Source organism: Artibeus jamaicensis, unplaced genomic scaffold (genome assembly GCF_021234435.1).
Source record: "Artibeus jamaicensis isolate MK-2021 breed Jamaican fruit bat unplaced genomic scaffold, CSHL_Jam_final scaffold_286, whole genome shotgun sequence".
Lineage (NCBI taxonomy): Eukaryota > Metazoa > Chordata > Mammalia > Chiroptera > Phyllostomidae > Artibeus > Artibeus jamaicensis.
Window position 1 is genome coordinate 1,679,421 of NW_026522034.1, and position 16,405 is coordinate 1,695,825.

The 16,405-nt window shown below is 51.7% G+C and overlaps 1 protein-coding gene across 6 annotated transcripts in view; it reads left to right on the top strand.

Annotated features, from left to right (window-relative positions):
- Positions 1-16,405, top strand: part of PSTPIP1 (proline-serine-threonine phosphatase interacting protein 1) — a 38,738-nt gene that overhangs the window by 18,028 nt on the left and 4,305 nt on the right. For 4 of the 6 annotated variants that reach the window (XM_053656839.1, XM_053656841.1, XM_053656838.1 and 1 more), the window contains 9 exons: positions 5,588-5,622; positions 5,840-5,946; positions 8,222-8,284; positions 8,863-8,961; positions 9,917-9,962; positions 10,992-11,071; positions 11,675-11,773; positions 12,776-12,872; positions 13,362-13,467. In XM_053656839.1, the coding sequence (XP_053512814.1) occupies positions 5,588-5,622; positions 5,840-5,946; positions 8,222-8,284; positions 8,863-8,961; positions 9,917-9,962; positions 10,992-11,071; positions 11,675-11,773; positions 12,776-12,872; positions 13,362-13,467 (732 nt within the window). The remainder of the gene's footprint in view (positions 1-5,587; positions 5,623-5,839; positions 5,947-8,221; positions 8,285-8,862; positions 8,962-9,916; positions 9,963-10,991; positions 11,072-11,674; positions 11,774-12,775; positions 12,873-13,361; positions 13,468-16,405) is intronic. The other 2 variants (XM_037131241.2, XM_037131253.2) reach the window with 1 other exon arrangement.

Sequence of the window (16,405 nt, forward strand, 5' to 3'; positions counted from 1 at the left end):
GCAGCTCCTGACACACAATAAATTCTTAGTAAGTGCTGCTGTATGTAACCCATGAAGCATGGACTAGGGTTAGTGAGGCCATTCAGTTATTCCTTCCTGTAACTGCGGGCCAACCACCTGTCGCCCATCCATTTATTCAGCTCGCACCTATGGAGCACCTATTATATGCCACATCCTACACCAATAAAGGGCCCCACCATCCTGAAGCCACTGCCTAGCACATTGAGGGGGATTTCCTCCTCCCTCCACCGAGTGCCCTCTTCCGCCTATCTCCTTCAGGAAGCTCTTCCGTACACTCCAGCTTTGCCTGTCAGTTTTGTCTTAGACCAGATCACTCCGTTCCCACACCAACTTGGAGGGCTCTTGGTGGGAATAATGAAGGACAGCCTGGGTCACCTCTATGCTGTAGACACTTGTTAGGATGTGTTTAGGACTGGCCCCTCTGGGAATGTTGGCCTGACGATTTAGCTTGAGGGCTGGCACTTTCTCCTGCAGGGCCCATCTCCTGCTGCATGGCCAAGATCCCCAGGTTCCACAGAAATCTCATTCTCAGACCTTTGGAGAGCAGGCAGAGGGCTGGAGGTGCACAGGCTGGGTGGGGGCAAACAAAAAAAGACAAAACCCGGGGTTAAGTAAGCCCAGAAATAGCCCAGTGAGAACCAAAGGGCAGAGCTCATTGGCCTCCCTCGCCTCTGCTGCCTGATGACATAGCATTTCTGCATCAGCCCTGACTTCACACCGGCCAGAAACTTCACTGGGGGTTGGAGGCTCAGCCACATACATTAAAGGGAGATCATTCCCATCTTCAAATGCTTTTTCTCATTCACTGCCTTCACACATTAACTCAGCAAACATCCACTGATCAGTGGCAACAGAGAATGCACAGATAAGACCTGGTCTCCTCTCAAGTTATCCCCACAGGCCTTCTCCATGAACTTTAAAGACAGCACTAGGAAGGCATAGAGGTGTATCACTATTGCTTACAGTACATATACGGCCCTTCAGAAAGCTCACCTCCACTCTCCCTTCCAAACTCCAGGCCTTTGAGCTAACTCTTGACCCCCATTTCTCCCCTTCCAAGTCCTACCTGAACTTCAAGCTCTGACTAAAATATCACCTCCTCCAAAAGCTGTCACCTCCTTCTCTTGCTCATCCTAGGGGGCTGGCCATGTGCTCATAGCTGCCGCACAGGGCAGGGGTTCGGGAAATGAAGGGGAAGCGAGTGGGCAGGGCAGGGGCCAATTTCCTGTAAAGCCCCTCTGTGGTTACCTCAAACAAGGAACTAAATTTGTAATTATACCCTCATGACCCAATCTTACCCCCACTTGCCATATCCTAGAACGCTGAGGTTTTCCTACTTGAAGAGAGTTTGTGTGTGGGGTATGCGTGCGTGCATGCGTGTGTGTGTGTAATAGTTTCTCTTCCTCCGAGCTCAGAGAGGGAATATACCAATGAGTATGTTGCAAGGAGACAGACAGCCCTGTTACCAGAAGGAGTCCTCTGACGCCAGCTTCCTGCAGGCCCAGCCTCCAGCACAGGGAATTGAGAGGAGCCACTCCTGTCAGCTGGGAGGCAGCAGCCTCCTGGCGAGGAGGTGGGCAGGAGGTAAGGAGGCCAAAGCAGGGACCTGAGATGGTGTATGCCACATGTTGGGGAGGGTACAAAAGAACATACTTACGCTGGAAATGTAGGCTACATTTGAGCACAGAATTTTAGGCTGAGAGTCTTGAAAGCCAAGTCTAACTGGGCCACTGGACAAGATATACACAAGGACATCAGCAACGGATAGCAGAGGGGAGATGTCTGCATGGGGTCTCTGTCCTTGACATTCGCTGAAGATACAACGGAAGAGAACACGAGGAGATCTTGGTAACAGTTTTTCTGAATGGCAAGGAGGGAACACCTGGGAATGATAGAAAGGCTAAGAGAAACCATCATTACTGGCTCTCATGGGGCAGAGAAAGGCTTCAAACGGTCCCCAGGTCCTCCACAATATTGGAATTTAAGGCCGCTCCCTTGGGGAGAGCCTTTGCTGACCCACAGTGGACTGCCTCGAGTCTGGGAAAAGTTGAGGTCCTCTTCTCATCGGCTGAGGCTACCTCCTTAGAAATCTGGGGCCAAGAGAGAGAGGTGGCATCCTGTGTCCCGTCGTGTGAGTGGAACTGTGATGGCCCGATGGTATCAGTACTTAGAATAGGGCTGGGGCAGGAAGGTTTGCAGCCCAGAGATGAGCAGGTGGCAACCTGGAGTGGTTGGAACCTGCATTCCCTGGCTGTCCCAGTCACAGCCAGCACCTTTATCTGTGCAGCCCCAAGGCCCAGTAAACTTGCGGGGCAAACGAGAGCCCAAGGTGAGCATGGACTTTGTCATCATCAGGACCATCTTAGGATGAGTGCAGAAATTGAATGTCCACCTGGCAGTGCTGTGGACTCAGGAAGGGGTTTTAAGCATCCAGTAGGGATGAACAGAAGGACCAGATGCTCCTGTAAGCCTGGGATGGAGGGCAATGAAGAGAGGGACACAGGTGGGTTTGGAGTTGAGGAAGGCCTTGGTATTCATGAGTGCTGAGTTTGTTGCTCTGAGCTATAAGCCTGGGAACAATAGGAAGAACACCAAGGCACCAGGCGTTGCCCCTGTTTAGTGGGCTCACAGTTCAGTGAGGTGACAGACACTCAACGAATCAGCCCAACACTTCTCCCTGTGTTCACAGGAGGGGCAGAAGAAGCAGCTAGGCAAAGATGCTACAAATAGGAAATTAGCACATGCAAAGGCCCTGAGGCAAGAAGAGACATAGCATAGAGAAGACACTAGTAGATGGCCAGGTGCGGGGGTTGGCACAGAGAACAGGGCTAACAGGAGGGGAGCTGGAAGGGAAGGTGTGATGGGGCAGGGACTAGGGTGGTGGCAGTGAGAAATGGACAGAGAGGAGATTTAGGAAGTAAAAAAGAAGATAGTATAGAAGGAGGAAGAAGGTAGAGTCAAGGTCAGCACTTGCATTCTGTTGTGGATAGCCAGGTGGACAGTGGTGCCTTTGCTGATAGGGGAGCCCTGTAGAAGGAGCAGGTTTGTGGGGCATTGAGGCCAGTTTTGTACATTCTGAGTTTACGGCGTCTGTAAAATGTTAGATCCAAATGTGAGGATGAGGCAGTGGATGTGCAGATCCTGAGGATGTGGTCTTAAAGGAGTTGGGAGTCCACAGGTTGTATAAGAGCTAGGGTGGAGAGAAGAGGCCATGCTGAGCCTAGAGAGGCTCTAACCATGAATGGGGAGATAGAGAGGCAGGAAATGAGTGTGTGCAGAGGGAGAGGAACTGGAGGTATAACTGCTGGCAAGGTGTCAATTCTGTTAAGAGGAGTCCCACCACTCCCCAACCAGGGCAGTGCTGCAGTCACTCTTCTCCTTCCTCTGGCCAGAAGCGGAGGGCGGCACTGACCAGTCTCACCCAGCACGATCTCTCACTAGTAGTGTGGCCTGGGTCAGTTTCTTCAATTCTCTGACCCTGGTATTTCTAATCTGTAAAAGAGCAGAGTTGTGAGGATGGAATAATTAAGGCCAGCAGTCTTCACATCTGAATGGACATCAGCAGCACAGAGGTTGATACAGTTTGCTGGGCACCAGTTAGTTTAGTTTCAGGACCAGTGTGAGCTTGAGAGTCTGCATTTTCAACAAACTCCCAGATGACACTAATGCTGCTGGTTGCTGACCACACTTGGAAATCCACTTAGTTTAGGGCAAGGAGTCTGGCACTAACTAAAGCCCCACAGTTCTCCTCTAGGCCTGGATCCCTGTGGGTCTGCCAGGTTGTTACTCCAGCTTGGCTTCAGTTTCCCTGATTGTCCAATGGGAGGAAAAAAGTCCCCGGAAGCCTGCCTTGCATGGATTGCTAGGAGATGCAGGCAAGAGGGCTGGAGCCTAGGGTTGTCCCTAGCAGACGCTACGCAGCCTTGTGACCACCAGGGAGCGGGCGCTCTGCTCCGCAGACAGGCTATGAGGGGCGTGGAAAACCGCGGAGACACTGCAAGGCCCAGGGCAACAGCGTCAGGGTACTTCCAGCGACCTACACATCGCAGTTGCCTCTGCGTGACCAAAGCAAGCCTGTCCGTGCTCTAGTTTCCCAATCGGCCTTGACTCACTGCGGCTCCTCAGGCACCCTAGGGAGTGGAGATCCACAGTGGATTTTGCCTCCTTGGCTGCAAATACAGGCAGTTAATTTTACCCCTGAGAATGGGCAAGCTCTTAGGTGGGACACTGGGAGGCAGTACAGCTCAGGTCAGGTTCTGGGGTCCAGGTACCCCTAGGACTAGTGGGATGTGCAGATATGGGCTCAGGAAACAGTTGCACATCAACCACCAGATCTCGACAGAGGTGCTTTATGCGGATAATTCATTTAATCTTCACAACCATTCTGTTTGTGCTATTATTATCCCTGTTTTACAAAATGGGAATGGAGACACAGTAAGTAACTTGCTCAAGGTCACACAGATAGTGAGGGGCAGAGCCTGGACTGAACCCGGGCTGTTTGGCTCAGGGTCTGCATGTGGGAGTCTAGACAGGAGCCCCTGCCCCAGGTCCTGTGGGTCTCCCATGCAGGTCCTGTTACTGACCCAAAAAGGACTCTGCCTCCTGGTACCCCACTGCCTATCAGCAGACAAGACTGGGTCCTGGATGGGCTCCAACACCTTCACTTAGGCCTCAACTTCGTCCATGACTCTGGGGAAGAGACCCATTGGCAGGCTGCCAGATAAAATACAGAATGCCCAGTTAAAGGTAGATTTTGGACAACCAACAAATGCTTTTCTGATGTACGTTCAAATATTAATGGGGCATGCTTATACTCAAGAGGTACTGGTTATTTAATCTAAAATTCAAATTTAACTCGTGACCTGTATTTTCATTTGCTCCATCTGGCAACCCTGCCAAGGGAGCCCTTCCCCCATCTCCATGCCAATGCCGGCCTCTTCCTTCCTGCTCCCCTTGAGGCTCACCCTGGAGCACACTGTGCTGTGTCTCTGCTCCAGAATGGCCACCGTGCTGCCTCATGACTCAGGCGCCCAAGCTCAACACACCATAAAGTAAACTCCCCATCTTCCCTCCTGAGTCCCCCTCGGAGGAGTCACCACTGTCCACCCAGCCACCCCTGCCAGGGGCCAGTGACAGCCTTTCACTCTCTTTGCCTGTACATCCTGTTCTCCCTGTCCTAAGACTCCCGCATCCTTCCCCTCCTGAAACCCTTCCACGCTTGCCCCCTCCCATTCAGTTTCTGCAAAAAATATCCTCCAGGCCACCTGCCTAAACCCTGGTCTGAACCCAGCTTTCTCCTAACCTCAACCAGGGGAGGGGCTCCTAGGATGGAGGTAAGGGGCGCCGAGGACATGCAGAAGCCAGGATCATTCTACCACAGTGGGGAGGTTTGATTGCTTTAAAATTTCCAAAGAAAGCTTTGTCTTTTAGAAATCCCAGTTCACTTGAGTCTAGGTCGCTGTATGTGAGTGACCCAGGGCCTTCCTGCCAAAATAAAAGTCCTGGAGGGCAAGGTGAGACTTCACTGTGCTGTCCTCCTGCTGACCCTGACCTCTCTGTTTTGCAGCTCCCTGAGGGCCTCCTTTGACTCCCTGAAGCAGCGTAAGTCTCAACTGTCCCCTACCTCGGGCTGTAGAGTGACAGGACCTTCTGGGAACATAGACAGAGGTGGATGGATTCTTGCCAAGTGGAAATTCGGGCCACATACAGGCCTTTGGCACTGGTGGCGGATTTGGAACTGAGGCTGGCCTAGATGGAGTGTGGGTGAAAGGCCCCTTGGGTCTGATGTACGAGGCCAACGTCCATACTCTGCCCTCAGAAATCGAGGATGTTGGTAGCTCCCACATACAACTGGCCCTGTCCCTGCGTGAGGAGCTCCGCAGCCTCGAGGAGTTCCGAGAAAGGCAGAAGGAGCAGAGGAAAAAGGTGAGGCAAGTGCTGGGGTGCTCCCCCATCATCAAGTCCTCAAGTGGGAGGCGGCCACCTTCATTGTGGAGGTGGTGACAGGTGGGCCCTCCTGATGGAGCCCAGGGAGGCTTGGGGGCAGCCTCCCAGGCTCGAGGGTGATGCTAATTTGAAGGAAGGGAAGGGCTCAGCTCACAGGCCTGGGAGCCCCCTGGGGGTCTTTTCCCAAAGCTGCCTCATGCCAAGAAGAGGGGAAGATGTGGGCCTTGTTAACCACCCTACCACAGCAGACTGCAGAGTGGCAGTGACAGCTTGGGGTTATCCAAAGAAAGCAAACTAAATTGGGGAGTCACCAAAAACTGCTCCTGAGCCCAAGGATCGAGGCTGTTTGTGCTGGGGAAAGGCAGATCGGGAGTCAGTCACTGACCACTCTGCCCAAGGCAGCAAAGAGTATATCATGCTTACCTCACCATCCGAAGATACATCTCACCCATGTGTAGGACATAACTGTCTTTAAAGGGACTGTATGGGAGGAAGTGGGGCTCCCATCACGGGAGCTGTGCTAGCAGAGATGGAAGGCTGTGTCAGGGAGGCTGCAGTGGTAGGGTGGGAGGTGGGCTTTGTGACCTCTGTCCTAGGGTCCCATCCCAAGCCTGAGACTGACTGGCTGAATATTTGGCCCATTGAGGGGGATGGTCAGGTGTGGACACATACTTAGCCTCTAGGGTTTTAGAGATGAGGGTGGTGTCCTGGACGAGGAGGGAGAGGCCAGCAGACAGAAACGCTTCTTGCTTGGAGAGGAAGGATACTTGTAAAACATCCAAAGAATTGAAAATGGAAAAGTCCATGCAACTGAGCTGTGAAGGGGAAGATGCCAGCTCATTGCTGGGGCAAGGCTGGGATCATTGCATGTCCTTGTCTCACTATGCCTCAGTTAAAAGATGGGACACTTATGTCTACTTCCTAAGCTTTGAGGACCTAGCCAAGAACCAGGCTCCTATCAGTCTTAAGAGACAAGGCACTGGCTCTAATGAATGGTTCTGACCACAGAAATTCAGTGTGGCTGCATTCTCCGTTTGCCCATTGGACCAGCCAGGGCCTCAGGCTTTGGAGATTCTAAATTTGGCTTCCTGAGCAGACAGTGGGTCCCCAGAGCTGGCTCCAGAAGCCTGCACAGCCTTGAGGTGCTGCAGGAGATGATCTCTGCAAGCAGGGGCTTGTCTCTAGAGTGTGCAATCACCCGCTCAGACAGCGAGGCCCCAGGCTGGCTATTTTAAGCTCTCCTGTGGCCTGTGGGACTGTGCATCTGCAAAAGCTGTTTTGGACAGAGCAACACCTTCCCAAGCTTGGCCAACACCCTCACAAGTGGAGAGCTGTGATGTAGTGTATGAGGAAGCCTGCTTGGGCATGTCTATGAGTACGTGTATGTGTGTGAGGGAGAATGTGGACACACATGTGCATGCCTATGAGCATGTGAGTATGTGTCTGTGAGTGACCAGGTGGCTTGCCTGAGGTCTCTCCCCTGGCACGAGCCTTACTGTGACCCCAAGCACAAACCAGCTCCAGCCCCAACATGAAGGTCATCTCATTTTCAGTTGCTCTCATAACTTATACCCAATCTCTGTCTGGGCTGAGTGTCATCCTCTCCATCTAAACATAGAGCTTGGGAGAGAGGTGAGGGTCCAGTGGCCTGTGTACCTGCAGGGGGCTGTAACTAAGTTTAGAGTGTGTGTGTGTTCACTTGTGCGAACAGGCCGGTGGCTGTACACAGGGAATATGGCAGTGTGCTTGTGTATACTTGTGCATGGTGTCTACAGGTGCTCTGGGAGTGTGCATGTGACGGCCTGTGTGTTCCAGTGGGAGCAGTGGGTGCATGGGGGGTGGTTAGTGTGTACTTCCACGTGTGTTCTGTCATGTGGAACTTTGTGTACACGCATGTGTCTAAGTGTGTACACAGTGTGTGACAGCTGTGAGTGGGTACAGAGGTGTGAATGAGGACTCTGTGTGTGTGTACACACAGACATTAGATATTCTCTGGCTAGAGACCAAGTCCTGGCTGAAGGCTGCAGCCAATGAGAGGACACGCTGGGCATGCACATGCCCTGGGCTTCTCCAGCTTTCTGTTCTGACATTAATTGTGAAAGAGCAAGGTGTGAGAGAGGGAAGGCATCTTGTTGCTACCCCCCTTCAGAGCCAGGGGTGTGCTATACCTTATCCCAGAGAAACCCCATCCTCTTGGCCTAGGGGAGTGTCCAGAGGCCACAGCCCCCCTCTAAGAGTCTCACATCCCCTGCAGTACGAGGTCGTCATGGACCGTGTCCAGAAGAGCAAGCTGTCACTCTACAAGAAGACCATGGAGGTGGGTGCAAGGCTCTTGGGTCTTGAGGGAGGCAGACAAGGTATGGGCCCTAGAAGACCTGGGATGGGCGCCTGGGACAGGGACGGCCTCAGATCTTCACCCAGCTACATGTGCATTGGCCTGTCACATGATCAGGGCTAAACTGGGGACTTTTGACTGTTGGACAGGCGGTCAGCCCCTGACAGTGACCCACAGGGTGATCCATGCTGTCAGCTGCAGAGTCTAAGAGTGGAGGGAAAAGGGACCCCTGAGCTGTGTCCCCTGGGATACTGGGTGAGGAAAACAAGACTGCACAAGAGGCCAGCATCTTGAGGATGATGGTATTTTCAGGGACTGGCTGGTAGTTTAATGGGACCTCTTCTCTGAAGAGGCCGGAGCTTTGGGCAGGGCTACTAAATCCCCAATGGAAAGGGGCCTGGGAGTAAGACTCCTTCTCCTTCCCCATTCTGGACCTCCACATCCCTGTCCCTGGTGAGGAGACCCCCACTCCATCCATATCCTCCAACAGAAAGAAGGGAGGCTGGGCTCAGGGAGTCCCACTCTAGGCCCCCGCAAGTCACACCCCTCCACACCCCCAGTCAAAGAAGACATATGAGCAGAAGTGCCGGGACGCTGACGATGCCGAGCAAGCCTTCGAACGAATTAGCTCCAATGGCCAACAGAAGCAGGTGGAAAAGGTATGTGGGGCCACTGAGGCCATATGCTGTTACCCAGGGCTGGGGCAGGGCAGGTAAGGCAGGGAAGGGGTACCGCAGACACCCCCAGGCAAGGTCTGCTTCTTGGACATGCTAGCTGCCCACCCCTCCCCGAACCTCATATCCCCACCTGTGAAATGGGTTTCCTAGAATCTCAGGGCATGAACTGACAGGGTCAGCTTGATCACCGTTGCCATCTCCAAGCTGCACCCAGGGACCCATTCCTCAGAGCAGGCCCTCTGTAGCCCAGGCCCAGAGCTCATGGGACAATGAGCAGAAGCTAACTCTCACACAACCCTTGGAGTGGGGCTCAGTGAGCTTATGCCACAGAAAGGAAACCAAGGCTCAGTGACAGTGAGTGACTTGTCTGAGGTCTCAGAACCAGGGATAAACAGAGAAAGGATCCAAACCCAGGTCATCCAGAGCCCAAGCTCTTGACTGCTCTTGACTGCAGAGCAGGGTTGGAGTGTCAGAGCCAGGAGGGTCTTGACACGTTTTGCCCCTTGCATACAGACGAAAGCTGAGGCCCATAAAGGGCAGGGGCCTGAGGATCAGTTAGGGGCAGCAAGTTGGGAGCCAGTGGCCAAGTCCAAACCAGGAAGTTCAGCTCTGCCCACATAAGTCCCAGGTCCTGGCCCCTGGTCTAGGTCCTGACACCTAGTTTTCAAGTGTTCCTGCGTGGGCCGCAAGTTTCTGGATTTTTTGGGAAGTTTTTTTATTGGAAAAACTTTTTTGTTGTGGTCCTTTGTGGAGTGAAGCTGGAGTAAATAACAGTACTTGCCCACAGTCGGCTCCTGAGCGTCCCACTGGGTAGTGGTTGGGGGAGCTGTGTGTGACAGCGGCACTTCAGAGTCACTCAGGGAGGCCGGGAGCCTTAAGCTTGGGGCAGTGGTGTCCAGGGTAGGGACTCAGCACTGCTTTCCATTTTCCTCCTCAGAGCCAGAACAAAGCCAAGCAGAGCAAGGACTCGGCCATGGAGGCAGGTATGTGGCCCACCTGCTTCCTCAGACCCGGGTGGTAGACTGCACAGGCCTTCCCCCAACTGCGTACTTTCCTACCCTGGGGACATATACACTCACACCTGACCACACAGAGTCACAAGCTTGTCACTTTCATTCCCATACTTATGAAAATAGAGCAAAAACATTCATGTTCTCATTTGCCAAAACTATTCTTGGTGGTTTGCATGTTTCAACGAATCTGTATGACAGTCCTATGAGGTGACTGTTATTACTACCCTCCTTTTAACAGATGATGAGACTGAGGCACAGAGAGGTTAGGTAACTTACCTAAGATCACCATCAATGAGTGGTGTCGACTGCATCCAACCCAGGTCATCTGGCTCTAGAGCCTGAGACTTTCACAACCACCCTCATGGCAGACAGACCCATTCATATCTCTCTCTATCTCTGTCTCTTACACACACACACACACACACACACACACACACACACACACACAGAGCCTTCTCTGGGCCTGTCTCCTCTGTCCTTCACCTTCCACACCCCTCGTCTCTGCCAGCATACTTCTTAAGACAGAAAGCTTGCTCTGCTTCCTTCTCCTGGGAAGGGTCTCCCTTCCACTCTGCCTCTCCCAGGACACAGCTGCTCCCATGGCTGGAGGGCATGTGAACCCCAGAGTTCTGGGGACAGAGGTCATGGCCAAGCCTGCTGGGTCCCCAGCCCAACAGCTACCATACTGCCCTCTACCATCCTTCAGTGTTTGCCCTCAGTTTTGCACCTGGAAAGTGATGGGTGGGACTCAGGATGGCTAGAGGCCTGGACTCTGACCTTGGGCAACTTAGAGCACAGTAGGGAGCTAAGAGTTACCCCAAAAGGAGCAGTAACACAGTGGGTGACCCTGACAAGTGTCCAGATGAGAAGGCAGCAGCCGGAGCAGGTCTGTCTGGGGAAGAGGGAGCTCTGAGCAGGGGCACTGAAGGAGCAAAGGTGTGGGCAGTGGGGACATGCGTCTATGCCGCTGATCTCCCTGAGGGCCACCTGTTCTTCCAGAGCGAGTGTACAAGCAGAACATTGAGCAGTTGGAGAAGGTGCGGGGTGAGTGGGAGCAGGAGCATCGGACCACCTGTGAGGTGAGTAATCCTGGGCCTGTTTCCTTAGCTGTAAAATAGGAAAGACATTCCTCCTTGCTCCAGCTGCTTCATAAGGGGAAATAAGGCAGTGAGGTGGTGGGAAGACCTCATTCCTTCATTTGCCCACTCAGGTATTCACGCCCCAATCCAGACTGGGTTCCCGCCCCCAGAGAGCTCAGTGCCTGGCTTTGTGCCCTAAGCCTCTTTGTTTCAGGCAGGTATCTTTCATTCCTTTTTGTTGAAGCTGAAACTGAGGCCCAGACAAAACCATAGCTTCTTTGGGCCCTGCTGGGAAACAGTAGCTGGGAGACAGGCCTCAGGACTGTTCCTCTCACAGTGCCCTCCCAGGGCCTTTCCAGTGTGTGGTGAGCCTTGGAGGGAGGGGGCAGGAACCCCACAAGCAACTCAACCTCCTTCCCAGGAGCCTCAGGTGCTAGCACAGATGGGGGGTGGGGACCCCCAGCAAGAGTCTTTCCCTTAGACTTGGCTTTCAGCAGAGGGGTCTAGCTTGTCAGCCCTAGCTGAGCTGTGAGTTGGGCCTAGGCTGGCCTGGCTCTGCAGCTCCCTTCTCACCTCTTATCTCCCTCCCTTCCCACAACCCAGGCCTTCCAGCTGCAAGAGTTTGACAGGCTGACCATCCTCCGAAATGCACTGTGGGTGCACTGCAACCAGCTCTCCATGCAGTGTGTCAAGGATGATGAGGTCAGGGGATGAAGGGCAGGGAGGGGTATGGAGCGAGCTAGTAGAGGAGGCAGGTAAAGACAGCAGCTTCTGGGCAACAGGATGCCCTGGTCCACCTGAGTCTGTCAACAAACACCTCAGGTCTCATCCTCTGCCCCAAGGCTCCTCCCCCCCCACCAAGGACAGGGATCTCTTTGTTTGGAAGACTGTGCTTCATCTTGGTTATGTTAGGGTCAGGAAGATAGGTGGACACAGCCTCTCGGAGGTCTGCAGAGGCTGGAGGACCCTGGGCTGCTGTGCTCCAGGCCTAGCATTTGCAGGAGCTCAGGTCCAGTCCCTCCTCAGTCCCCTAGTCTCCTCACTGAGCTAGCTCTACTTGCTGGGTGGTCCTACCCAGCCTAGAGGGGCCACTACCTCCTCACCAGGGTCTGACCTCTGTTCATGTAGCCCCAGAGCCATGAGCTGTCCTGAGGCAGCCCTGACTCCCTGGTGCTCACTTCTCTTATTTGCCTGACCTCTCCACCCATGGGAGGAGGGGTTTTGGGTTCCCCAACCCAAATGACTTGAGCCCACCTGTGGCCTCCTTGTGGCAGAAGAGAAGGGTGGGCTCTGGGTCCTGTCATACAGGAACAAAGCCCAGCTGCACTGAATTCTTGTTCTGTGATATTGGGCAAGTGACTTTCTTTCTCCAAGTTTCCTCATCTATAAAATAAGGCAAATAGTGTCTACTGCAGAGGACGGGAGTGAGGTTCAAGTCCCTTGCATAGGATCTTGTGTATAGGAAGTGTTTGGGAAGCAGGAGATGCTGTAGGCCAGGGCTCTGACCCTTCTGGAAGGACTGGGGCAGTTATACCCCAAGGCTTCCCTGAACACAGGCAATGAGCTGTACACATGAGACCTGTGAGGAGGCTGGTGTGGTGGAATTCCCTGGCCAGAGTTCATAGTCGGAGAGACAAAGCCTCAATGAGGGTGGGCACTAGGGTGAGGCCTGGTCCCTCAGCCCTTATTCTTCCTCACCGCCAGCTCTACGAGGAGGTGCGGGTGACTCTGGAAGGCTGCAGAGTGGAGGCCGACATCAATGGCTTCATCCAGGCCAGGAGCACAGGCACTGAGCCCCCAGGTAAGGCCTGGCCTGCAGGGAGCACGGCCTCTGGGTCCAGGCCTGTCTGTCCCGAGGAGGCCTGGCCCTGGTTCTCTGAGCTTCAACTACCAGGGCTGGTATGGCTCACAGATCCCCTCTGGGTGGAGGAGATGTGGCCAGATTCTGGAGAGGAGTTAAGAACAGTGTCATCCCCTGAGCAGAGGATGAGCAGAGCTTAATAACACTGTAATACCCAGAGGAGGGAGTAGAGGTGTAGAGCCTCCTCAGAGCCCCCACTTTAGCCTGTTTGGTCCCACTAAATTATGAGTCCAGAATATTTGGTCTCAGTGGTGCCCACAGTGAGGTCTCTCATGGAAGTGAGGGAGGCCCACTTCCCACCTGCAAGTGTGGGCCAGGGCCAGGATGGGAAAGTAGGTTCCCAGTCTGTGTTTCTGGATGGGGACAAGGTGGGGGATCAGGTGGCAGAGATCCTTCCTGCCCTGCTCTCAGCCACACTGGGCCTCACAGGCTTGCTCTCCACAGCTCCAGTGCCCTATCAGAACTACTACGATCGGGAGGTCACCCTATCATCTGGCAGCCCTGGCATACAACCATCCTGTGGCATGATAAAAAGGTGAGACACTCACCAGGATGCAGAGGTGGGGTTGGGGGCAGGGAGCAGATCCGACCTCTCCTCTTGCAACTGATTGATCTATGAGGTCTGTCCAGAAGCCATGTAATATGAAAAATGTAGACATTTATTGAAGAAGATACAAGATATAAGAAGCAATGTCCACAGGACAATGACACCTGAGTCCCCTTCAAAGTAGGCACCCTGGGACCTCACACAGTTCTCCCAGTTGCCATCAGCTGACCCATCATATTTTCCCAAATCTCACCAGTGGTCTGAAATCTCTTCCATTTTAAAGGTTATTTTAGTTTTGAGAAAAGGCAGAAGTTGCAGGGTGCCAAATCTGGGCTGTAGGGGGGCTGAGTCACCTGGGTGATTTGGTGTTATGCCAAAAAACTCTACTACACAAGATGGGATGCATGAGAAGGTGCATCATCATGATGAAGCTGCCAATCACCAGTTACTCATAGCTATGGCCTTCTGAATGTTCAAGCTTAATGCAAAATTTGATGCAGATTCGTTGCTCTACTTGCTTAGTCATTTTGAATGCAACAGCCACGAAGTACACATGCTCACTCAACAGCATCTACCAACCCCAATGACTAGTACAGTAAAGTCACCATTCACGCATGCCCATTCTAGTCCATCCTCCTTGGCTACTAGGTTACACCAATGTTGCACAAACTGTTCTCATAGTATTAGTAATGGCTGTACTTTTTCTGGACAGACCTTGTATATGTATTTATTAGTCATCTACTGTATTCTTGGTACTGTGTTCAGGTGCTAGGCACTCCTTGTGGGCAAGACAGGCTCAACCTGGTTTCATGAACCCTCAGCCCAAGGGGACCCAGGTGTTAAACAAATAATCGCACCCCATTTATTCATTAGTGAATGCTGAGAGCTCTAGGGATGCCTCAGACTGGCTTCCTGCCTCTTGGAACCTGCTGCTATCCTGGGCTGGTGCCCTGGACACTCAGGCTGCAGTGGTTACACCCTCCTGCTGGTGCAGGACCAAGACATAGGAGCAGGCCCCATAACCAGTATTCTTGGAAAAGTCTCCAGGCTCTTCAGGAGCCCTTCCCTGGCCTAGCTGTGGTAGGATCCAATGCCTCAATGTGTTACCTGAAAAAGTCACTCATCCTCTCTAGGTCCAAGACCCATGAGTGCAAACTGAGGTCAGACTCAGAACCAAAGAACTCTCCTGCTTTAGACTATGTGTGATGATGGTGACAGCCAATTGAGAGTGCCTTAGCCTGCTCAGGGAGTGCACCAGTAGACAGGTCCTGGAGGGGCTTCTATACCCTGTCTGTGAGCTTCTAGATGCATCTGTGGGCTTCACATGGTACCTGTGCCCTGAACCACCATGAAGCCCCCATGATCTCCTCTCCATCCAACCTTATGCAGATCAGGCCCTGCCTTTGGGAGACAGACAAGGGAAATGGTGGAGCAGGGTGGGGGGTCAATGGAGCTCCCAGCCCTCTGAGAACGGCTTATTTCCAAGACCTCAGGAGCCCACAGAACCTCCCAGCAGGATGCCTCAGGGAAGCAGAGGCTCATGAGAACCACTGAAGTTCAGAGCAGAGAGCACAACCCACTTCTCTGAGAACTTCGAGAAAATAGTGACCTCAGGTAAAGGACATTCATACCCTCACAATGTTACCAGAATCTTGGGGGACTCAGGCCTCTTTGAACCCCCTGCATCCCATCCCAGGGGGTCATTTAAACAACTGGATGAAAGAGCTCACCTGAGACAGTGTCAAAAAAGATAAGAAGGGAAAAGAAAAGGATGCCCACTCACAACTATTACTGAATATAGTTTTGGAAGTCCTGTCCACAGCAATAAGACAAGAAGAAGAAATAAAAGGCACCCAGATTGGAAAGGAGGAAGTAAAACTGTCATTATCCACAGATTAACATGATACTATCTAGAGAACCCTAAAGATTCCACTAACAAACTAAGGAACTAATTAGTGGATTAGAACTAATGAGTGAATTCAGTAAAGTAGCAGGATACAAAATTATTAATATTCAGAAATTGGTTGCATTTTTGTACACCAATGACGAAAGAAATAAAAAGTCTATACACAATTGCACCAAAAAGAATAAAATACCTAAGAATAAACTTAACCAGGGAGGTGAAAGATCTATACTCAGAAAACTATAAGACATTAAAGAAAGAAACTGAGGAAAACACAAATAAATGGAAGCATATACTGTGCTCCCAGATAAGAATTAGCATTGTTAAAATGTCCATACTAACCAAAGCAATCTACAGATTAAATGCAATTCCTATCAAAATACCAATGACATTTTTTTACAGAACTAGAATAAAAAGTCCATAAATTTATGTAGAGCAAGTGGCTATTTCTTTTTTTTAAAGATTTTATTTATTTATCTTTAGAGAGGAAGGGAAGGAGAGAGGGAGAGAAATATTAATGGATGGTTGTCTCTCGTGAGTCCCCTCCTGGGAACTGGCCTGTAACCCAGGCATGTGCCCTGACTGGGAACTGAACCATGATCATGTGGTTCACAGGCCTGTGCTCAATCCACTGAGCCACACCAGGGCACAAGTGGCTATTTCTTAAATAGTCACAGCAATCTTGAGAGAGAAGAACAGTTGGAATATCACACTACCTGACAGCACTTTATACTACAAGGCTATAGTAATCAAACCAGCGTGCTATTGGCATAAAAAAAAGACACATAGGTCAATGGAACTGAATAGAGAGCCCAAAAGTAAACCCACACCTATATGGTCAATTAATCTATGACAAAATCTATGTATATGGCAAGAATATACAATGGGGTGAAGACCATCTACTCAATAAATGGTGTTCGGAAAACTGCACAGATATATGCAAAAAATGAAATTAGACCAGCTTTTTAAACTTTGTTGAAAATAAACTCAACAGAGATTAAAGACTTACATGGAAAACCTGAA